The sequence below is a fragment of the Phoenix dactylifera genome, chromosome 3 (assembly GCF_009389715.1).
Source record: "Phoenix dactylifera cultivar Barhee BC4 chromosome 3, palm_55x_up_171113_PBpolish2nd_filt_p, whole genome shotgun sequence".
Taxonomy (NCBI): Eukaryota; Viridiplantae; Streptophyta; class Magnoliopsida; order Arecales; family Arecaceae; genus Phoenix; species Phoenix dactylifera.
In genome coordinates, this window is record NC_052394.1 from 19,405,455 (window position 1) to 19,429,982 (window position 24,528).

The window sequence follows — 24,528 nt, forward strand, 5'->3', positions numbered from 1 at the left end:
AGGTACATGACAGGCTGTTTCCGACCCCATCTTTTGAAGATGGTAATCCATCAAATTCATCTAGTAAATGAATCAATACAAAAGGAAAAACAGACAACAGGGAGGTCGGGTCTGATTCTGTGAACTCTGTTTCGCTCTGGGCTTCAGAACGAAAACGAATCAAAACAAAATAAAAAGACAACGGCTAGGATGGCAAACAATAAAAAGAACAAACAGAGGAGGTTAGATGGAAGTCTTTGGAGTTGGAGGAGGAGATGGGAGTGGACAACAGGAATAAAATTATTGCAAAAAGAGATCCAACTCGAAGTTGAGTCCTTTACATAGCATCCATTTACTTCAAACGTGTAATGCACGTCAAGATCCAGTTCAGCAAGAACAATACAACTATCATCCTCGACTGCGAGCCATAAAAGGATCTAATTGGATTACTTAAAGGAAAAAATTCTTCTTTGTAATAAATGAAAGATAAAAAGTGTCCAAGGAAGGGAGGCAATGGTTGCAAGCTCATCAAAGATGTCATGCCTCAAATCCGGAGTATGACATGGCCGCACTCATCTTGCAAGACAATTTTCAGACAAGAAAGGATTGACTCTCAATAAAACTTTATTTCCTTGCATTTTAGTTAGTGCTTGTTTTTATGTATGTTAGGCATTGGAGGACCAAGCCTCACTCCGAAATCAGAGAAAGATCATGTTTATCCTCCTAAAATTTTGTAATATCTCAACAATGAACATCGCCTAAATTTCAAGTTTGACCATTTGATATATTCTCACACCCAAATAGGTAGCCATGAACACTACAAAGATATACATGATTATATTAAGTTCACATATGCTAGCTCTAGTGAAATGATAGTGCCTTCTTCTTTTTTTTTCTTTTGGTAAGACAAATGATGGTGGCTTTCCCTATCATTGTTTTTCCAAGAAATTGCATGCAGCTAGCATAAGTGGAAGATTGCACCTCATTTTAGCCTCTGAAAAAAGGAGCCTCACTTTAGGTTAATTTATGGAGTTCAACAAGCTTTCTCGAACTAACAAAAATGATCACAAAAAGAAGTAAACAAAACCCATTAACAAACGAAAGATAATAGAAATCCCAAAAAGATGAGCTTGTGGTAGTAGCTCATGCAAAGAACCCCCTCCTTATTACCAACTTCTCCCCATTCTACTTCTCCTTCTGCTTCCCCTTCTGCTTGTCCTCGCTTTCTCGATGAGAAGAAGTTGGAAGTATGAAAGCCTCCCTCTGTGCTTTGACGAGCCTCTCCAGCTGCTCCTCGCTCACCCCAAACGCAGCTGCGAGATCTGGACCTCTCATGCCATGCAGCAGCGAGCTCGCCCCCACGAGGAACTGCCGCCGGTTCCTTTTTGCCGATGTTGTGAAGCCAAAGAACTCAAGCGGTGCTCCATGGGACGCAACCTGGAAGAAGGGGAAGTAGCGTGGTATCCAGAAGACATCCCCCTCCGACATTTCGGCATTCATTGCAGTCGTGCCATTGGGGAACACAACCTGAAGAGTCCCAGATCCACGAAGTACGATGTCATACTCTGTCGCAGTTGGGTTAACATGCGGCGATAGCATCGATCCCTGCACAGAAAGAAGTATCATTCTCAATTGGTCATATTACTACCTTAGAGAACTAATCTGACAAGAAGAATTGTTATAACACATAGAAGAAGATGTGATGGGTACATACAACTAAAATAATATATATCACAATCTTCTTCTTTTAAGAAGAGATTACATTGATTATATAGACATCTTTATAACAGTCTACTCGATCCTTTTTTGTGGAACCTTCTTTTGTTTGCAGCTTTGCTCAATTTTTTCAAATCCTATTTTAAATCTTACTTTGATGATAGAAAACAGTAACCTTGTACAAGTCTAGAAAAGTAGCAGAACACTACAATATATCATACAATTCATCACTTCCATAATAATCAGTTAATACTGTATTGATTAATCAATCTTAATCTCGTTATGTCATCTAACAATAATCATGGTAATATCTTAGAAGAAATTACTGACCGCTTTCAGATTGACGAGATAGATCTCAAGGTCCTGACTGCCTCAGAGGGGAATAGTCATGTTCATTGATGGCAATGCTATAACCCTTCTTGTTCTCAAAGCTTGGCTTCGCACCATAAAGGTTGTACGATTCCGGCGAATGGACAGGCTCGTGTCTTCTCTTTATCTTGCAATCTCCCTCCCCCAGTAGAAAGTTAAGAAGGCATCGCCACGTCCATGCATCATCTTTATCTTGTTGGGCCTCGTAGTCATCCAAATCCATTTCTTTATCTTGGGCCACCCTCTCCTTCACTTCCAAATAGAAGACAAATGATTAGCTTGGTCGGCCACCTCCCAGTTTAGATGAACAATTGGGCCTCTCTTCTGGCTCCTCATGATCATTTCTAATTGATCAGAGCTAACCTGTGGAAATACGGAACTCCTAAAGAATAAATGCTTTGTTATGCGTAATCGTAGCAGATCAATAAGAGATTTGAATATAATTTGCTCACATTGAATGCAGCTGAGAGCGTATTGACATCAAACCCAGAGAGCACCGACCTTGGGAGCATTCCTCCGCCAATGTAGAACGACTGCTAATTGACAGCATGAAGGATGTTAATCTAACATTTTCAGCTCATTTGAAGAATTTCTTGCAGGGAAATTAAGGAAGGAAGGATAACTATACAACGCACCTGTGGGTAAGCACCATATTCGATGCACTCCGAAGTGTCGATGCTACAAATGATGTGCAATCTCTCGCTGGTGCCAGAGTTAACAATGTAGAAAGACGACCCGGCCGGAATTGCATTGATGTGGCCTGATTCAAGCCGCTTCTCCACCAACTCATTCTTATAGATATACCCAACCTTTGCCTCACCTTTATATACCACCATGCACATAAAATCAGCATAAAATAGTTGATGACATATGCAGTGATGATGATAATATTGTTATGAACTATTAGTTCATGTCATCTTATAGCCAAAATATGAGTCAACCAAACATCTTCATGCACGAAGGCATGCATGCATGCTTGCTTGCATTTCAAAAAGCCATCTTACGTGATGTCTAGGAGAGATGAAGAGAGAGGAGGAGGGATATCGATTTACCTCTGCGGACAAAGAGGATGAGGTTGGCATCATCGTACTGGGGGATGTAGAGAGTGTTAGGCTCCATGGTGATGAAACCGATGTGCATGGGGCTGGGGTTGCCCCTGTACCGGTATCCCATCACCAGCCGAACCTCGCCAGCATCAGTCTTCAACACCTGCTTGGGCCTCCTTAGTATGAAGAGGCCCCTGCGTTCTGGATGTTTGGTAATCTCCTCATCATCCCCTTCCTCTCTTCCAACCATTCCTCTTCCTCGGTGTCCGGTCTGCCATCAAAGACCAGGCGGAGAGCAGCAGCAGTGCGAGGATCGCCGGTGCAGTACTCCGATCTCCCATGGCACTCGCCATCTTGAATGGATCTCTCTCTTCTCTTCTCCTTAGCTAGCTTTCTCAGTTCTCACTGTGGTGTGAGTTGAGTTGAGAGTGGGATAACCCTGGAGGGGATTTAAGACTCGAATCCAATAAAAGGCTCCGATGCAGGTTAATAAAATAAAAGGCTCGAATCCAATAGACCTTACATTCAATATAATTTATACATTTTTTATTTTTAGTTTTTCTTAATTGTAATAGTAAATCTAAGCTTTTCTACTAGTTTCTTATATGTGGATCCATTAGCTGCTTGATCCCAAACTTAATCCATACCCGACTTGATCACAAATCTATAGACCCGATGGGTTTTATAGTTCTGTACATACTCGGACTAAAACTTGACTCAATTGATTTCTAGCTGTTTAGACCCAATCGATCCCTATTAGAATCCGGGACTGGGTTGGATCGTTCTTGAACCCAACTTGGCTCGATGACACCCTCAAAGTTAAGAAGTTTTACAGACTTGATTTGCGGGTTTGGCTTTCCATACAAGATAGGCTATAATATAGACGAGATAGGTAACCAATAATTCATAGTACCAATTTTAGGCATTTGGTCACATGGCAGATTTCCATTAGATCTTAAAAAAATCTAGATGCCCATGAATCAATTGGATTACCGTATGAAGTGTGGACCTAATAAAATTCTAAGTGCTTTTAGAGTAACAAGCGAAGCTTGTGAAAAAAATTAAAGAATTTTCTAATTAGTATTAACGTGAGGATGCTATATATACAAAGAACCCAACCCCTTGCCTCAAGCATCACTCTAACCATTCTTTATTTGAAGTACTTGGCTTTTTTCATTATCTTCACTTGCATACGGGATACATAATTTCAAGTTATTGTGAGTTTTGATTTCCAAGCTCTGATATTAAATAGACCAACTGTTTAGATATTCAATAGACGAAGTTGCCAAAGATAAAATAAAAAAATCTCAACTTAGATAGTAGCAACCTAATTAGCTATATATTGCACTCAAGATTATTAGTTTATCTGTGCACTTAGCTATCGTTAATGAACCTAGGGACATGTAATATAATGTCACCATGCAGTTCAATATGCATGATCTTACTTCACCATTTAAGAAATCAACATGTTTGAAAACAAAATCCTTTTACTGCTCAGAAAATATATGCTTGTAGAAAGTATAGCACTTCTTAGTGGCATGTACTGATCATCATCTATGAAGGAATGTTAGCTTGGCATTGGTCTCACATAGAGATTGCTCTTACTAGGACGTTGCATAATAATAGATGCATTGTTGTATCCAATAGACCTACCCTTCCTTTATATTGAAAAGAAGTGGCTGATATTCTATTTGACTGTCATTTTATGTTAATACTTTTTAAGTGAAATTTAATTCATGTCCCATGATTTCTACCTGGGTTCCCCACATATAAGCATAGCTGAGTGAAAAATAAATATAACTGTGTAGAAGCCAGGTAGAAAGTTTGAAAAGAAAACAGGAAATTGGGTGCACAAATGTTTACAATGTTAAATATAAAATGCTCGGTATGTAAGGGCTAAAATGTAAAATGGCAGTCAAAATGAGGGGCAAGTAGCAGTCCATCTGTGATAATGGCACGCCGGGAAGTCGTGAAATTAGGTGCCACGGTATTTGGTTGCTGAAGTGACCTGGTTCAAGTGGTTCTCATTGGATAGGAAAGGTTTACGCTGTTGAAACAATAGAATTCATAAAAATTTGGACGTGTGTTCCTGGTTTTCTTTCATTCTAGTCGGTGCCAGCTTTTATATGGATAGATTTATTAGGGGTTGGAGGGTCAAGTTTCAAACTAAAACTAAATGAAAAGTCACCTTTATACTTTAAATTTTTTTTATGAAAATTGTGCAGATACGTATTTAGTTCTTTATTAATTATTCGATGGATAGATTTTGAAAAGATCAAAAAAAAAATTCAAATAATATCTCATGGCTAGTCTTTTTCAATAAAATTTTAGATTGTGACAATATCAACTACATGTATTGCCCAAGAAAAAAAAAAGCTTGGAATGAGATTTTAAGTCTCACCCTTTGACACATATTCTCATGAAATAGATAGGCAGCCATAGATGAATACTTAAAAAATGTGATTATATTTGCAGAGACTTTCACTCAACCTAGCCCTAATAAAATGGTGCTATCTCTCTCTCTCTCTCAATTATGGTGCTGGTTGGTGCCAACATTTTTCTCAAAAAAATTGCAGCCACAAGCTGTAGATGGCACCTCATTTAGACTAGCAAAAGATGGAACGTCATTTTTCGATAATTTATGGGATTCAACAAGCTTTGTCAAAATAACAAAACCTGTCAACAAGACACTAATGATGAACGTAGAAAACTAATTAAAACCAATAACCAACGAAAGAAAAACAAAAAAATTCCAAAAGAGAGCTAATGGTAGTAATTAAGCTCATGCAAAGAGCCCCCTCTTCATCACCAACACCTGATCCGCCTTCCGCTTCTCCTTCCCATTTTCCTCCATTCCTCGATGAGGCGAAGTCGGAAGTATGACCGCCTCCCGCTGCGCTTTGACGAGCCTCTCCAGCTGCTCCTCGCTCACCCCGAATGCCGCCGCAAGCTCCGGACCCCTCATGCTGTGCAGCAGCGAGCTCGCCCCCACGAGGAACTGCGGCCTATTCTTTCTCGCTGATGTTGTGAAGCCAAAGAACTCAAGCGGTGCTCCATTGGATGCAATCTGGCAGAAGGGGAAATAACGAGGGATCCAGAAGACATCCCCTTCTGAAACCTCAGCATTCATGGCGGCTGTACCGTTGGGAAACGCAACCTGAATAGTTCCTGATCCACGGAGTACGATGCCATACTCTGTCGCAGTTGGGTTAACATGCGGCGATAGCATCGCTCCCTGCATGGAAGTGTCATGCTCGATGGTCATATTTCCAATATTAAGAATTTGTTAAAGATAAATAGAATGGAATATGTGATGATACATATTTCCAATATTAGTTTCCATTCAGTTAAAAAGAAAAAGGACCATATCAATTATATTTACATTGTTGTAAAAAAGAGTTTAGTCAATCTTTTCATGAAGTCTCCTCGACTTTGAGACATGCTCGATTGTAATCCTATTTGCACAAAGACTTGTAGGATGCTTGAACATATATATATATAGAATGCCATAGTAGAAGATAATTAAAACTACTATGCATTGTGGAGTGTATATCCAGTTGGTCAATTCCATTATAGTCATCATTATAATCTGGACTAATTAACTTTAATCTTATTATCGCATCTAAGGATAATCATGTTAACAGAAATTACTGACCGCTTCGAGGTTGACGAGATAGACCCCTAGGTTGGAGTGCCTTAGAGCGGAATAGTCGTGCTTATCAATGGCAATGCTATACCCATAGTCGTTCTGATAGCTCGGCTTTGTATCATAGAGGTTGTATGATTCTGGTGAGTGGACCAACCCGCGCTTTCTCTGCACCCTGCAGTCGCCCTTTCCAAGTAGAGAGTTGAGAAGGCATCGCCATGTCCATAGATCATCTAATTCCTCTTGTTTGGCTTCATCATCGTCATCGGAATCGATTTCTTCCTCTTGGGTCATTCTCTCTTGCAGTTTCTTTATGGAAGACAAATAGTCAGGTTGGTCAGCCGCCTCGCTATTAAGACGAATGATAGGGCCACCCCTCTGGCTCTTCATGATCATTTCTAATTGATCAGAGCTGACCTGTGGGAATCCATGACGCCCAGAGGATAAGTATTTTGTTATATGCCATTAATTGTACCAGATCAATGAGAAAATTGGATATAATTTGCTCACATTGAGAGCAGCTGAGAGCGTACTGGCATCAAACCCAGAAAGCACCGACCTTGGGAGCACTCCTCCACCAATGTAGAACGACTGCCATTGACAGGACGAAAGCTGTTAATCCAACGTTTTTAACTCAACTGAAGTACTACCTGTAGGGAAATCAAGGAGAAAGGATAAGTTCATGACACGCACCTGCGGGAAAGCGCCATATTCGATGCTCTCCAAAGTGTCGATGCTACAAATGATGTGCAATCTCTCGCTTTTGCCAGAGTTAACGACGTAGAAGGACGACCCGGCCGGAATTGCATTGATGTGGCCCGATTTAAGCCGCTTCTCCACCAACTTATTCTTATGGATGTATCCAACTTTTGCCTCCCCTTTACCACCATATACAAAATCAGCATAAATGAGTTGATGGCATACGAGGCGATGATAATGTTATGAAGTACCAGACAGTGTCATGTTATAACCAAAATTTGAATCAACTAAACATCTTCATGCACGTAGGCGTGCATGCATGCAAACGGCCGTCTATTGTGATGTCTAAGAGAGATGAAGAGAGAGGGGGAGGGAGGTTTACCTGTGCGTACAAACAGGATGAGGCTGGCATCAATGTATTGGGGGATGTAGAGAGTGTTAGGCTCCATGGTGATGAAGCCAATGTGCATGGGGCTGGGGTTGCCCCTATACCGGTATCCCATCACCAGCCGGACCTCACCAGAATCAGTCTTCAACACCTTCTTAGACCTGCTCAGTATGAAGAGGCCCCTGCCTTCTGGGGATCCGGGCGCCTCTTCTTCGTCCCTTTTCCCTCTCCCTTCCATTCCTGATCTCCCTTGGTATGCCATCACGGCCATCAGAGACCAGGAGGAGAGCAGCAACAGTGCAAGGATTGCCGATGCCGCACGAGCTCCCATGGTACTCACCATCTTAAACGGCTATCTCTTCTCTCCTTTCTTCGTTGCTTTCTGATTTAGCACAGTGGTGTGAGTGAGATGAGGCTGGTTGGCCCCAGAGGTGGGTTTAAGAAGGGCGTGAGGGAGGGTGAGGTTCTGACACGTATCCTGCATGCGCGGGAGATTTGTGGTGGGCTCGACCAATTCCACCGCAAGGTCCGAAAGATCTCATTCCGTTTATAAACTGTGTTGACTGTTGACTATTCAACGGGGGGAAGTTTTGCCGAGTTACCGGGCCTTCCGTGCAACATTCGTTCTTGTACAAATCCTTCTCAACCCAAATTTGCTAAAAAAAGGCTCGTTATCGACAAAGCGACTTATATATCTGTATCTCCTAGCATCTTCCTTGCGCTAGAAGAAGTCCCGGCAGAATGCTGCGACAAGGAAACCATACCTGAGGAAGCGAAAATCCTCTTATTAACATTACATCAAACGTATGACAGGCACATCATATCTGCTGCCTCAAGCAAGCTATCAGTCTCACCCACAAGCAAACCAACCAAAATGAGAAATATAGTGGCCAACACGGTCGCAAGGACCAGCAACACGATGACAGAAAAACACCAAGCATTAGACAGACACGATCGAAACACCAAGCGCGCGTTGGAAGCGAACCCAAGCGCATTTATTCAACTGTCATGGACCCATGTCGCTCCGCTGCTGTCGCCTCCTTCTTTTCGAGAAGGATAACGGTAATCCTAGTGATCTCGGGGGGATTTTCTTGCCAGTGAGGTCTTTTTGGTGGTGAAAACCAAAGTAGCAGAAGAATGAAGCTAAAGTGACAATAGTTAGGATAAACAAAGGTAGTCCGAGGTTAGAGAGTTCAGAAAGTGAGAACAGAAGGATTACAGTCCGGAGATGTCTTCGTGGTGTTATCTCATGCCTAAAGGTGGTCATATAAAGCCTTCAACAAGAAGAGAAATACACCAAAATTTGATGAACTTGGACAATATTTTAACCCTTTACTTTGTTGCGTTCTTCCTATATGGATCGAAGCAAAATTGGATGCGAATGCATGAATTTAAAACAATAGGTATTTGGATTGTACCAGCCTTTATAATTTTATAATTGCTGCAGGTTTTTAAATTATTACTTGCTATTTAGTCGATATAAAAGTATTTTGGACGTGGAAAGTTCCTTGCTCTTGCACTCTTGAACAGGGGCGATATAATTTTACATAGAACAAGGACAATGGAAGAAGAAGACAGACACGAAGCCATGAAAACGGAAACAAACTAAGATGGATAACGACATAAAACTCTTTCTTAAAGTACAAAGATTCCATTGATCTTTTGCCGCCCTGAATGAAGAGGAAAATTTCATGCTCATGAGTTTCCCAAGATCCAACACAAGGGAATATTATAGCAAATCGGGATATAGTATTAATTAATCCTAATGTCTTCTAAATCATCACTCTTTCTTAGACACTTTGTCCTGTTAATCTATCCTTTTATACGATAAACTAGATTAGTCTCAGATATAAATCATTTTGATATGGCATATTCTTGGCATTTGTTACAACTGCTCTCATTGTCCATAATTGCAGCGATTATATAGGAAAAGATACACGAATTAATCGTATCGCAGCTTTTGTTTATTTTGCATGGTCACTAGTACTGGCTAACAATCTGATAGATGACTTCAACAATCTTGTTGTTGCTTCTCTTAATAATTGTATGCAGTGGTAAGATCTTTTCCCGTGATCAAAAATAACTTACATTATCTATCAGATGGGTGATATAGATGGGAACCCCTTGCATAACTTAAGATAGCTTAGACTTTGTAGATTAATACCATAGTTTAGAATTCTAATTATTGAATACAGAAGTGGGTTAGAGTGCTCCACAGCCTAGGAAGGCTTAAGGGGTTTAAGGAAGTCTCCCCTTGCATTTTTGGCTTTCAAGTTAAAAAAGAAGTTCGCTTCATCCACAAAAATTTTAATTAACAAAATTTACATACAAAAAAGAAATTAATCTTTAACTATATGGGATCATGGCCAAGCACTATATATGTTATAAATGTCAACCAACAAAAAGAACAACCAGCCATGTCTTAATCGGATTGCAGTATCCCATGGATGGGGACATGCACTTGTTAGCGGAGTTCAGAAAAAGGTGCCAAAGGAATTTTGGTGGGTTGGTGCTTTAGCGCTTGTCCTTGCGAGAGGTTTTGATTTTTTTTTTATTATGATCTTAAGAACAGAGAGGACTTGAGTTTGAATCTTGGGAAAATAGGTTCCCACATTTATTCTTGGAAGTTCATATAAATCTAGACTTGACTCAATAGTTCTCTTATTAAAATGAATATGAACTCGGCTAAGTTGTTGAACTACTCTGCTTGCCTTCAATATAGAGTTCAGATGACATTTTGCCACTGGGTTTGTGTTGTAATGGTTATAACCCTACACATCCATTTTAGCTTTATGAACATTACTCCTGACCTGCAAAGTGCCAACTATCCTTTTCAATTCTCATCTCAATCATTTGATACCTTAAAGGCAAGCTCATTTGCTTTATTTCTTCATGAGCTATAGTGGCCACTCCAGTATTTCAAGTCATCAATTTCTCTCTAAAACAAATAGGTCATCAATTGAGCCCAGAATGTTGACTCTCTAATATTGACCCAGCAAATATAAATGTGCTAGTCTAGGCCTCAATGTGACAATCCTTAATCACAGAATACTGATTTATATCGCAAACCGTACATATTAGTGCATGTAATACTGGAATTGCATGCCCATGGAACACCTTCTATAAAGATCATCTTTAAATAAAAAGGTAGCATCCAATCTTGAGTAAGATGAACTCAAGTTTTCAGCGAATCAAACAGTTCTGAAAGTTCTTGGCTTGAGCTTGATGGGAAGACCCTTGGATGGATATGGCATCGGTTGGCATGTGATTGACTCCTCAGGGATTAGCTGAGACCACTCAAAGTTTGTGACTAAGTGGTGCATTATACCTAGAGCTTCAATTCTAGCAAACTCGTTGCCTATACACTTGCGATGTCCTGCTCCAAAGGGAATGTAAGCAAATGGTGGAATTGGTTTTGATGGATTATCAAAACGAGACGGATCAAAATTCGTAGGATCTTCGAAGATATCCTTGTTCATGTGGGTTCCACTAGCTTCCCAGAATACCTGTCCAAAATTAATATATATGGCTCAGTTACATGCATGATAGCTTACCCCTTCTATTTGTTCTTTGAGGAATAAAAATGGAGATCACAGTGGTACCTGCCATCCCTGGGGGATATCATAGCCTTCAAAGCTGATGTCTTTGAGGGTTTTTCTGAAGTTGCCAAACACAGGGGGAATCATCCTCATTAGCTCCTGTGCAACTCTCCATGTGTATCTCATCTTTTGGACTTCACTCCATGAGAGCTTCCCTTGTGTTTCATCCTCTCTCTCCCTTATGATGCCCATTTGCTCTAGTAAGGAAGGAAAAATAACATTAGATAAAACATAAGTTTTCCTCATGTCAGCTTGTGTTTAATTATCTCATTCTTAAAACTTGTTTTTTTCTTTCCAAGAAAAATCTCGTTCCTAAAGCATGTCTATAAAAAATGCCCAAAATCATTTGTTCGTTATATTCTTCTTCTTCTTTTTTTTTGAGTGCCTACTAGAGTCGATACTAGTTTTCTCTTAAGTATATTTTTTTCATAGAAACTTAAGCAGCACCAGAAGATTTGTTTTTGTGAAAATGAAACACAGCATATATGAAGAAGCCTAAACAAATCAGAGAGAGTCTTAACATGTATATCGATGAGAAGTGGAACAATAGATTCTATGTAACACCACGAAGTGTTCGATTACCTTCCAAAACCTTGTCATAGATCTTAGGGTCTCTAGCCAACTTCCAGACCATCAAACTCAAAAGGATTGCTGTTGTATCATGACTTGCGATTAATAATGCTATGAAGGTATCTATTACGGCCTCATCACCAAATGGCTCGTTGTTCTCATCCCTTGATGTGAGCAAGGAAGAAATTATGTCATCTTTGGGACTCACAATTCCCTCTGTAATTTGCTCCTTTCTTCTCTGCAGGACGGGCAACATGCACTCGACAATTCGAGATCTTCCCTGCAAAGCTTGGTGATAGGTTGTCCCCGGGAGATTGAGAGGAAAAGCCCACAAACCTTTGAAGGCTTTGGAGAAGTCCTCAAACAAAGCTTCATTTGTGGACTCATGGTGCAATCCAAATAGGAGGCTGCATGTTACCTTAAACGTGAGCTTTCTCATAAACGGTACTGCTAAAATGGTGTTTTTCCCTTTTGTTGCACCAAGCAGCAGGTGTTTAACTAAAGCATCCATATGCCCAATGTAGTCTTGAAGATTTTCTGGTCTGAGGAAGCTCATTAATGCACCCTTCATCCTTTTATACCTGCACACATTGCACCAACGATGATAATAATAATTGGACAAATTGTATAAGTTTCATAAATATGTTGATATCGCTGGTGTTTGATGGATTAATATGCAATTAATCCTTCTTGTTCTGGCAGGCAATTAATCCACAGCATGTCACTATAAGGGAAAGCAATCTCATGGCACTACTTAAAATTACTTGTGTCCTTTTGAGGGTGGGGTTACTCCACCGATGTTAGCTAGGACGGGACAGCAAAACAGAGTCTCATCCTGATGGAAGCAATCCAAATAAAGATGTGATCCTCTCACGAGAAGAAACAATAGAAATAAAAAGGAAAGAAAGTAAAAAAGAAAAGAAGTAATGGCTAAACTCCAAAAGGATAATTTCATGATGGTATTATGTAAACAATATACAAACCTCAACCAACCTTTCGATCTATGTATTGCAGGACAGCCCATAATGCTCTAAGGTCGATGCTGTATACGGTACGACGTCTTTGTGATACATGGGATCCGATGCCTCGAAATCGCATGGTTCGATATATATTCTTCAAGTTATGTGCTATCTAGGTCACATGTAACGATTTTCTAGTTCATTGAAGTGTGTGTATGATGAAATAGGAGGCTTAGCCATACAAATTTTTATTGAATCGGTATTATTTACAATGGCAGAGGTATATGATAAATATATAGATATGTGGACATATATCCATATATATTCTCTCAAAAGTAGATATATCTGGGTATTTTGTTTGAACAAAGACCAGCATTGATACCTCATCCCTGTGAGCTCAACGAAATTCTGCTTCCCAGTGACTCTTGCGATTGAAGGCGGCTGTTTCATGCTGAGGAACTCACTGCCGCAACCGAACACAAACTTGTTGCCGGCTTGGCCAGTGATAACCACGGTAGGGGAGCCCATGAGGGAGGTCTTGAAGACACGGCCGTGCTTCGCCACCCTCCTCTGTATCCACTCACTGCCCTTGTTCTCCCTCAGAGCCTTGACAAAGCTCCATGACTCGCCTATCACCGGGAAGCCAAACGATCCCGGGGGAACGTTCTTTCCGGCGACGTCCCTCCGACGGTGAAAACCAAAGAAGTAACAGAACGAGGAAGCCAAAGTGACAACAATTAAGATGAGGGTAGCCAGTCCATGGTTGGAGAGTTGGAACGGTGTCAGCATGGTAGCTGGTGGAGTAGAAGAAAGATGATCACAATTGTGGTGCAGCCCTGCACCATGTATATAGAGGCAACAAGACATGATCGCCTCCGGAAAGTGCAACCGAGCCTTAAACCCACTTCATCATCTTAGCAACCTAGGCCCTCGCACGTCACCCAGCCATTGGGAGGAAACAATTTGGAGGGCCCGATTGGGATTCACGATAAGACCCAGTGTGAGGACTGTGCGGATATGTATGTAGTCCATACTACAAGAAAATACACTTTCAGCGACCACTTTAGCCAACTAAATGAATAGTGGTCGCTGCAAATAAGACTATTTGCGAGCAACATCTTTGTTAGTTACTGAATGATTGTCCTACACCGACTAAATGCATATTTGGTCGCGGAAAATCAAAACCAAGTTGGTGGGGTGAAGTTAAAACGTTTGGCGACTAAAGTTTAGTCGCTGAAAATAAGGCTATCTACAACCAACATTCTTGTTAGTTACTGAATAATTATCCTATACCGACTAAATGCATATTTGGTCGCGGAAAAGCAATACCAAGTTGGCACGAGTCCAATATTTCGCGCGGGCTGGAGGTAAAACTTTTGGCGACTAAATTTTGATCCTTAAAGGTTCACCTCGAGCGACTAAAAAAAATTTAGTTTAGGAAAACTTTTACGAATGGCGCCTTTTTCCGATGAAAAAATTGGGCAGAAAGTTTGAGTTTTTTAGTGACCAAACTTTTGGTAGTGGAAGGTTTCCGTAAAACCGAACGATGTTGTACTAGCCCCTGTAAGATGCTAATTTCTAAGTTCAAAAAAAAAAAACTGTTTATTTTCAAACGGTGACGTTTAACACCTTAATTCACTTAGGCATATCCTCGTCTCTTCGGCTGAATCCCAATCCCACAACTTTTCTTCATACTTAAATTCTTTTTTATTTTTATTATTATGATATAATTTTAAAAGCTCGAGCTCGGTGCTTGACTCCTTGTTAAATAAATATACGGATCGACAGGATACGCGACATGCGAACGTGGGAACGGAAATCCGCTTAGAAATATATAGATTTCTTGGACATCCTACGGGCAGGATCGAAAATCCGCTTAGAAATAAATATGCACGCATCCTTGTTAGTTACTGAATGATTGTCCTACACCAACTAAATGCATATTTGATCGCGGAAAATCAAAACCAACACTACCAGAAAACAAGCGTATAGTGACAGAAAATTAGTGACGGCCCGTTATCAGTCACTATTTGTGACGGATTAGTGACAGACAGAAATTTGGTCACCGTGGAATGAACTTAGTGACATATTAGTGACAGACCGATCACAGAATGCGCGGATAGGATGGACGTCAAAACTTAGTGACCACTGTAGTGACAGGGTATGTGTCACAAAACTGATAATCAAAATTGCAATCAGACAGTGACAAATTCAGCCGTCATAAAAATCGTAATCTAAGTGTTTATAAATTTTTAAAAGATTATTTTTGGCAGTGACGGATTATTAACAGAAATTTACATCACCAAATTTAATTTCTAATTTTAAAAATATTAAAAATAATATTTTTGAATAATTATAAATAAAAAAAAGTAAAAAGTGGGAAATCCAAAATGGAACAAAGTGTCTCCCGCCCCACCCAAATCATAACCCTTCCTTAAACCCTGCAACCGCCCCCCACCCCCTCCCCCAAACCCTGCAGCCGCCCCCCACCCCCCATCCCTAACCCCTGCAGCCGCCCCTCAACCCCCACCCCCACCCCCCCCAACAAACCCCACCCTCCCCATTGGCGATCCCTAACCCCTCCTCCTTCCTAACCCAAATCCAACAAATCCCTAACCGGAAGGCCGTCCACCCGCCGCTCTACCTTCCGACCTTCTCTCTCGCTGGGAGCCATGGCGGCATTCTCGTGGGCGTCCTTCCGGTTCCGCACCGGCTGATGAAACTCCTTTATAAGAGCCCGGAGGTTGAGGTTGTGGGGATGGATTGGATTCTGAGGCACCATGGTGTTGGGCTTGGATCCATTCTATTGCTTCTCTTCTCTAAATACTCTTCGTGGTTAGTTTTTTTCGAAGCTTTCTATCATATATCTTCTATTGAAATTCATTCAAGAAACTTCAATTTTCAGATAGAAGGAAAGATTATGGATTTATATGTGATGTATGGTTAATAGGTATGCTTGACTTTAGACTTATAGATGATGATATTTATAATGAATGATTATGGATTCTCTAACATTGTGTATGTTGCCCAGATAGACAACCCAAGAGGGGGGGTGAATTGGGTTTTTAATATAATTTGGCTAATTAAAACTTTGTGGATGATTAATTAAAAACTATAGCAAGTTATTTAATTAAAACCTAGTGCTGTGAGTAATGTGCGGGGAAGAAGATGAGAGACAATGCACTACAAACACAAAGTTTTATAGTGGTTCGGAGCTAACCCTTGCTCCTACGTCCACTCCCCAAGTCTCACTTGGGAATTTCACTATAACCCCCTTGGATTACAGCCGGTTGTTTTGCAAGCTCACAACCAAACTTGTTGTTTTACGAGCTCACAACGAACTCGGTCGGTTTTTCCAGGCTCACCGACTAGAACCAACCCCGATTGTTTTCCCGGGCTCACAATCAAACCCTTACACACGTTGGTTTTAACTTGGCTCACCAACCAACCTTAAACCCCTTGATTCAATCCCCCGATTGAATCAAGTAAATACAAGAGATAGGAGAAAACAGAAAATAGCTTCTCAAAAAGCAGATTTAAGACAATATAATCGTAAAGGAGTTAGAAGCCCTCAAACGCTTTTAAGCTGGTGAAGAGGTATGGCTTCTGGAACTCCGGTCTCCTCTTGAAAGAGTGGTCGACTTGAATGCAGGAGGAGGAAGCTTTGATTGTTGGGAAGAAGTTGTTGGAGCAGTAAATGCAGATCTCCCCTTTTTCGTTTAAGAGCACTTGGAGAGCTTGAAAACTTGAATGCTTGGAGTGGAGTATCTGTTCTCTTCCTTGCTACAGTCCTCTGTGGCTATTTAAGCCAATCCCCACGGAAACTAGCCGTTACTCTGCTTTTTCTAGCCGTTCTGCACACTCTGCGCAGCCTGACAATATGACCGTTGGTGGGTTGGAGTCGACTCGCGCGATCAGGAGTCGACTCGACTGTAGCAGGAGTCGACTCACGCTTTTCCGGAGTCGACTCGGCAACTGTTCCAAATTTGAATTAAAGTTGCCGTCTTGACTGGGAGTCGACTCGTCTTGACCTGGAGTCGACTCGCCAACTTCTGGAGTTGACCTGGCAATTTTTGGAGTCGGCTCATCCACTGAAGTCCGTGGATCCAAATTTGAATTTTGTCCACTCGAGTCGACTCGACTGTCCTGGGAGTCGACTCGAATCTCAGAGCCCGAACTCTCGATTCTCTGTCGTTTGGTTCATCCAGTCTTAGAGTCGACTCGAACTTCCTTGGAGTCGACTCGGCTCTCAGTTTCCGAAAGTTGGTCTTCTGCCTTTTGACGTGAAGCTTGTCTCGGAGTCGACTCGAGCTGTCTGTGAGTCGACTCGAATCTCAGAGGCAGTAACATGGTCTTCTGTCTGTTGATGGTCGCTCAGTCTCGGAGTCGACTCGTGTACTGCGGGAGTCGACTCGAATCTCAGAGTCCGAAAATCGTTCTCTGACTTTTTCCTTGTGTTCCTCTGAGAGTCGACTCTTACCTTCTTTGGAGTCGACCTGCCAACCATCGGAGTCGACTCGCGTTCCACTGGAGTCGACTCGAATCTCAGACCCGAAAACTGCTCTCTGACTTTTCTGCCTGTGACTGCTTGGAGTCGACTCTTACTTTCCTGGAGTCGACTCGGTGAACATTGGAGTCGACTCGCGCACTTCAGGAGTCGACTCGTTGACAGGTTCTGAGATGAAGCTTTCTGTTCTTCTTTCTGTTCTCAGTCGGAGTCGACTCGTACTAATCTGAAGTCGACTCGAGCTCGTGCCAGTGAACTTGATACGCTTGGAGTCGACTCGTGATACTCGGGAGTCGACTCGAGTCTCAGACTTTGGTTCAGCAGACTTCTTACCTTATCCAAAATACTATGAACCAAATCTAGAGACACTTGGACAGGATTTTCACTGAAACACTCAATTGAATTCATTAGTAATCACAAGATATACTCAAATGCTTTGAGCTCATCAAAATCAAATGGGGTTTTAATCAATCACTCCACAGTGTATACTTCTATTTGGATGAGCAAATGTATTGTGCAATATGGATATTGGATAGGCTGTGTTGGTTGTACAGGATTTGGAACGAGCCCAAAAATAAATATTAATCTTATAATTTGAATTGTTAATTAAATACAGGTTAATACTTTCTGCCACCAAAAAATGTTTGTTGCCAATGCATTCCAATACATTCTGCGACCAAACTATTGGTGGGGGAAGATAGACATTCAATGACCATTTTTTTGGTAGCGGAAGACACATTCCACGACCAACTATTTGATCGATGTTGAAATTAGCGACAACAGATTTGGTCGCTGAAAATTTTCTTCGGCAACCAAACGTTGGTCGTTGTTGGTGTACCTTAGGTGACCACATAATATTGGTCGCCAAAACCTTTCAGTGACTAGGGTTCGGCGATAAAGGATATGCTAGTCGCGAAAAGGTTTCAGCGACCAAATATGGTTATTCGGCGACTAGAATCTTAGTCGCTGAATATGTATTTTCTTGTAGTGCCTACATCGATTATTCACTGGATAGATATTGGATTATTATATTAGATTATGGAATCCAAATAATATTTTTCGGCTAGCCATTTTAGTTGAGGTCATGAATTTTTACAAATTGTATCAGAGCGAATTTGGCCCATAATCTATGAGGACTAGGGGACACTGCAGCACGGATTCATTGTGACTAACCACGGGCTAATCGTGGTGCTTATGATTAAATTTGAATGGATTTGAATCCTTAACCTGATGAGGATGTCATGGCTTAAACAAGGAGAGTATGTGAGGATTTGTGTGGGAGTGTGTTTAGTCTTATGTCAGTTATTCGCTAGGTAGATCTTAGGTACTTATACAGAATCAAGGAATTCAAATAATACCTTCCAACTAGCCATATTGGATAAGGTCCTAAGTTGTTACACCCAACTTCGAATTGGATTAGCTTGGCCCATTGGTTGGCCTAGACCAGAGAAATTAGCTCATCAACATGGCACGTACATTGCACGTGCTGGAGAAGGAGAAGACTCCTAAGACTCCTAATGGGAGTCTCCTCCGTTGAGTTTGGAAAAAAGTTAGTTCTCAGGCTGTTGGAGATCTTGGGGCTCCTCTATAAATGGAACCCCTTCCCTTCATGGCACTCCATCACCTAAAGTTCTCCATGTCTCTTTCTCTTCCTTTTACTTTCTCTCATAGTTCTTTACATTTTCTTAATTATATTTTATTTGGGATAAATTTGTATATAAATTTTAATTATTAATTTTATGTTATGATGAGCAATATCTTTTGATAGTACGATCTCAGATTTAGAATCTGACATCCACTTTCAAGACAAGGTGTCCACTTTATGTTGGTGGTGAATGATGGGACACGACAGACATCTATTAAAACCTACAAGTTGACTCATCCCAAGTCACACTTGCACAAACTAGGGATTTCGTTCTCAATTTGTGGCAGACCTGATCATTACATCCATATGAGGGAAGGAATCCTATGAGATAGTGTTTGTCCCAAGTGGTAGGCCTATCATTGAGTTATATTCAGACTGAATCCAAGTCAAATGCCAATTTCCAATAATCTACACTAATAATTAGATTATGACAATCTGAGTATACATGCCCTTCCCAAATCCAAATCTTACTTGCTTCTAATTTCATCCCCAACCATAAATTGGATCGTTGAGTTTTATGCAGGTTAATTGCAGGGTTTGCAGTCCACACGCAGTTTTAGGTTTAATAACGATAGTTTAGCAACAAATACAATAAATCTACATGGAGACTATAGTGCTTGATGTGTTGATTTTTTTGAAAAAAAAAAAGATGTGCTGTTGGTGTATAATTCAAGAATAGGTATCAAATTATTTTGGGAGGCAGGTTGGGGGCACGCTTCTTTAGCTTGCTTGTTGAGTTATTTGATTGTGTTGAGTCAAATTTCTAATCGGCCAATCCTAAGCCGATTTTAGGTCAAAAGAGAATGATTGATGCGTGAGGAACCTTAGACATCTCACCACATCATTCTGACGTAATTTAGCCGTGTCAAATTTCTTTCTTCTTGCAGTTTTCAGCAATGAGAAATGGAATTCTCTCTTAAGGAAAATGTCACAAAGAAATCAACGTGAAAGCAGAGACTGGTGGGAACAGAAAAAAAAGACAGACAAATCCAAGAATCAGAATCCTGCTGCAATCGACAACGACGCTGTGTATTTTTTTCTCCAGTGCAAGGATTCCACTGGCTCTTCGATAACGAGGAAGGCTCCACCCCTGAAAGTTTCCAATGATGCAGCGCCAGGGATTAGACATTTGGTCATTTCAATCCATTCTTATGCAGCAAACGTTGGATCTGGGATCGAGCTCGGCGGGATATGACCCATCTTAGTGGATTTTTCCAACTGTCATTGATGATTTCATTTGTTGAGCTCCATGGGGTGCACCGGCCTACATGAGAAATACAGCGAAAGTTTAGAAGTATTGGAGACATTCATTCATATAATCTAACATAACAATCTCAAGATTCTCAACTATATTTTATTCTTATAATTAAAATGCATTCTACTCCATGACCCATCTTAGTGGATTTTTCCAACTGTCATTGATGATTTCATTTGTTGAGCCCCATGGGGTGCACCGGCCTACATGAGAAATACAGCGAAAGTTTAGAAGTATTGGAGACATTCATTCATATAATCTAACATAACAATCTCAAGATTCTCAACTATATTTTATTCTTATAATTAAAATGCATTCTACTCCATGTAATATATTAAAATGCATTCTACTCCATGTAATATATATTAATTTATAATAAATAATTATCAATTTTATGATTATAAAAATAAATATTTATATAGATAACAAAAATTAAAATTTTATAAATTAGTATTTTGAGCCTATTCGAGTCAAGCTTAAGCAACCACAGCCTAGCTCTAGGTTAGCTCATTTCATAATTGAATGAGCTGAACTTGAGCCAAATCTCGATCTAAACCCGAGTTAGCTTGCGAATAGTTTACTTGTTTGCCAACCTTACTGTCATCATCTGATGATGACTGTCAATTTTGAATATATGATATGATGATGCCTTTCTTCAAAACTATTCATTAATTTTTTTTTTTTTTTTTTGAGATCTAACATGTTTTTATTAAGATAAGAGAATCATACAACCAAGTACCCTAGCCCAAGGCCGGGGATTAGAGATACCAGCAACTTACCTAAAAGATACAAATCCCAATTTTCTGAACAACACCTCGGTTCATTTTGTCATTCAAAGTAACTTTTTGATCCACCTTGTTTTTTTTTTTTTGGAAAACGGTATTAAACTACTACTACCAAGAAACCTTTATTAAGAAAGAGAATGTGGTGGAAGAAGTAACAAAGCAGCTTAGTGCATGGTCTCCTGCTATTGCAAGGTCTAGAAAAAGGGTCAGATTCGCGCTACTTCACCTTTGCATGTCGAGAGATTATTTCTATATTTTAAACCCATAACCTCCAAGCGACGGTAGAGTAATTTTACTACTACACCGGGATTCACTCTCACACAAGTGAACAAACCAAAAAGGATGTTAATTTCCAGACATGAGAAAAGCCAATCTTCAATGCCACCAACTTCCATAAACTTGCTATGCTAGTGCTGGAGGAGCTACCCCACTCCATGAATAAGATCAGAGCTACCTTGAAGACCAAGTTGATGCTACTTCTCTTTTGAAGAAAAACTCTGGCAATATTCCCCCCTTGTAAGATGTTCCAACGGTAGAAAGCACAAGTGAACCCCATCCTTCGTTGGGAGTCTTCTTCACCCTTCCCGATTCTCCATAGAGTCATATATAAAGGAGAGCGGCAGGGTGTCCGATGATACCCAAACAATTTTTAACTGTGAATCAGATGCTCTTACTAAAAGAGCAGTTGAGAAGGAGGTGTGAGTTGGTTTCCTTTGCTGCACCACAAAGCAAGCAATTTGGAGAGACCATCCATTTCTTTTTGTGAAGAACTTAATTTCACTGCATGGATGTGATTCCTAATTGCCAATCACATGAAAATTTTTATTTTCTTTGGTGCGGGCGATCTCTACGAAGGGACCCTTGAGCCACCACTTCATTGCATGAATAATTCAAAGATATCGCCACTCAATTGGTTTAGATATATTATTGAACCATTACATGTTGTAATTCAAATACATTAGGTTCCTTGCAGTCTATTTTACTTTTTGTCTTTTTCCGCAATACTCACACCAGCTATGTGTGAGTTGCTAATGTACCCCAAAAAAAAAAGGCCGTTATGTATTGAGAATATTTTTTTTCAAATGACATTTTGATTGAAATATGTCGCAGAAGCGCTCTAGTATGATGTCAAAATCAATCTTTATCCTCTATGAGATGCATAGCTACCACAATCGATATGTGCTTATTAAGAATCTGATCAATCAGTCTGATGATCCTGTTGTCATCATTGATGATTAATGATCTAGATACAACACAAAATTATATGATAATAGGTTATAGTGTTCTTTATCTGTTGTAGACTATCTGGATCATATTAAACAACAAAGATCATATGTTCTTTATTCATTTTGACTGGTATCATAATGGGAATTGCATTAAATTACACTTGTTTTCATTCTAATAGAAGCAGTTATCATGACCAGATTTTAGAAACAGACCACAGCTAGGGTTTTAGAGGATTCAAACTCCACATTGAATATAATGTCTGACCTTGTGATTTTGCATCCTTGGAAAGCATGCAAAATCTTGATCTACAATATATACTTTTTTGATTTGAAGCTGATGATTTGAATTCCTAGACTTGATGGCAGTATCATATTATAATTGAAACAAAACAAAAATTATAAAAGAAAGGAAAAATGTAGAAAGAGTCATTAGAATTCCCTATTATGAGTATCATAACAAGACTATCATAACGTAACACGCCAACTTTTCTTTTTTCAAACTTATAATACCACATGGTTTAGATAAATTCTGAGAGCTCCCATGGACTGAGAAGTCTCTTGGATGGACGGAAGTGGTTGACGTGTGATGGACTCCTCAGGAAATAGCTGGGACCATTCAAAATTTGTGACTAGCTGGTACATAACAGTCATGACATCAACTCTAGCAAACTCATTGCCTGCACTCAAATGAGGCCCAGCTCCAAAGGGAATGTAGGCAAATGGTGCTATTGGTTTTGAGGTTTTGATGGTTCAATCTCAAAATCGATATGGATCAAAACTGGTAGGATTCTCAAATATATTCGTCTTTGTATTAATTTCACTCCACATCAGTTTCATCTTGTCTCCTTTAGACTTTCCCTTTGCTCTGGTGAAGAAGGAAAACAATAGCATCTCTATACTTAGTAAACGGAAAGGAGACAGAAAAGTCAACCTTCCTCCAAAATTCAGAAAAATTAGAAAGAAGATTATAAAAATATTGTCCATGCACACGCGCGCGCACAAAAAAAAAGACAAATTCAGGAAAAGATCACCATGCATAGAAAAAAAAAAAGCCGCTAGAAGGAAAATCTTATGGTGCAACACAAACAACAGGCTGCATGTTACGTTAAGTGACCTGCTTCATAAATGGCACCATGTCCTTCTCTTTTTGTCTCACCGAGCAATTGGTGTTTAACAAATGCCACCAACCTCCAGAAGTTCTTGCCTAAACAACCAAAACAAATTAGCATATATGTTTATGAGTTTTACTGCTTCCTTTTTGATGTTGCTAACAAGAAATTACCTCTTGTTTTAGCTTGCTCAAAGATAATAAAATGATGTTCTTATCCTAATCTCATCTAAAATTTCTGTCACGTATTTATTATTGTTGGTAACTGAGTAGTTTAAGACAGTTCAAGCTACTGCAAGCTCCTTTGTTTGGACAAGCACTGCAAAGGATGAGCACCTAAAAGGATAGGTGTTCAAAGAACCGCATGATCACAACTGGTAATCAAACCAACTCTAAGAGAAACAGATCTTGTTATTATACATACACGCATACCTACATACATATGTACATATACACAGAGAGGGGGAGAGAGAGAAGATAAAGCTAATATGAGGGCGTTCACACAACAATCCTAGAAAAGGTCGGACATGGTGCTAATGTTGACACTTCGAGCTATTGTATGCGATCTACTATCTCCGAAATGCCAACCATTAAAAAAACTAGTGATTCGGAGATTCTTAAAGTTATTTAGGTGTCCAAGATTAACCTATTTGCTGAAAAATACCCAAAGTTGAATCAAAACCATAGAAGGTCCAGACAAGAGAGGCAAAACTTGCAATGGCAGGTGCAAGCAATGCAAGACATGTAGTTCAGACATGGAGGCTGCGTGTCTAACTTGCAGCCAACCCAACAAAAAAGGAAAGGTCTGCGTGTCTAACTTGTAGTTCAGGCAACCTTAATACAAAGCCTTAAGGTATTGATGGGGCCCCAAGGAGCTGCAAAGCATGGAGGTTGCCTGAATTGTGGACCCAAAACCAAGAACCGAGTGGCAAATGGAAAAGCAAAGAGGGGTGGCTTAGGTTAACCATGACATCTTTATAGACCAAACCAAGAGCTCTCGGTACTCGAGGGTAGTTGTTGGACAGTACGGA

The 24,528-nt window shown here is 40.2% G+C and overlaps 2 protein-coding genes and 1 pseudogene across 2 annotated transcripts; all 3 read right to left on the reverse strand.

Moving 5' to 3' along the window:
• Positions 1-1,080: 1,080 nt before the first annotated feature.
• On the reverse strand, positions 1,081-3,463 carry LOC103706315 (annotated as a pseudogene).
• Positions 3,464-5,710: 2,247 nt separating this feature from the next.
• On the reverse strand, positions 5,711-9,396 carry LOC103706316 (vicilin-like seed storage protein At2g28490). The gene is made up of 5 exons (XM_039124902.1): positions 7,838-9,396; positions 7,450-7,634; positions 7,267-7,347; positions 6,766-7,173; positions 5,711-6,345 (listed from the first exon to the last, which is right to left on the reverse strand). The coding sequence occupies exons 1-5, from the start codon at positions 8,184-8,186 to the stop codon at positions 5,893-5,895; spliced, it is 1,476 nt and encodes a 491-aa protein (XP_038980830.1). The 5' UTR covers positions 8,187-9,396; the 3' UTR covers positions 5,711-5,892.
• A 1,475-nt stretch (positions 9,397-10,871) lies between these two features.
• Positions 10,872-13,801, reverse strand: LOC103706257 (taxadiene 5-alpha hydroxylase-like). The gene is made up of 4 exons (XM_008790311.4): positions 13,354-13,801; positions 12,025-12,593; positions 11,446-11,639; positions 10,872-11,349 (listed from the first exon to the last, which is right to left on the reverse strand). Exons 1-4 carry the CDS (start codon positions 13,758-13,760, stop codon positions 11,035-11,037), a joined length of 1,485 nt encoding a protein of 494 aa, XP_008788533.3. The 5' UTR covers positions 13,761-13,801; the 3' UTR covers positions 10,872-11,034.
• Between the last annotated feature and the right edge of the window lie 10,727 nt (positions 13,802-24,528).

Bases quoted from the DNA above. Each gene is read 5' to 3' on its own strand.
- LOC103706316 (XM_039124902.1), bottom strand. From the start codon at position 8,186: ATGGTGAGTACCATGGGAGCTCGTGCGGCATCGGCAATCCTTGCACTG. The intron at 7,635-7,837 runs GTAAACCTCCCT...ATGGTGGTAAAG, and splicing joins CATCCTGTTTGTACGCACAG to GGGAGGCAAAAGTTGGATAC. The intron at 7,174-7,266 runs GTGAGCAAATTA...GGATTCCCACAG, and splicing joins CGCTCTCAGCTGCTCTCAAT to GTCAGCTCTGATCAATTAGA.
- LOC103706257 (XM_008790311.4), bottom strand. From the start codon at position 13,760: ATGCTGACACCGTTCCAACTCTCCAACCATGGACTGGCTACCCTCATC. The intron at 12,594-13,353 runs GTATCAATGCTG...CAATGTGTGCAG, and splicing joins GTTGAGCTCACAGGGATGAG to GTATAAAAGGATGAAGGGTG. The intron at 11,350-11,445 runs GTACCACTGTGA...AATTTTGGACAG, and splicing joins ATATCCCCCAGGGATGGCAG to GTATTCTGGGAAGCTAGTGG.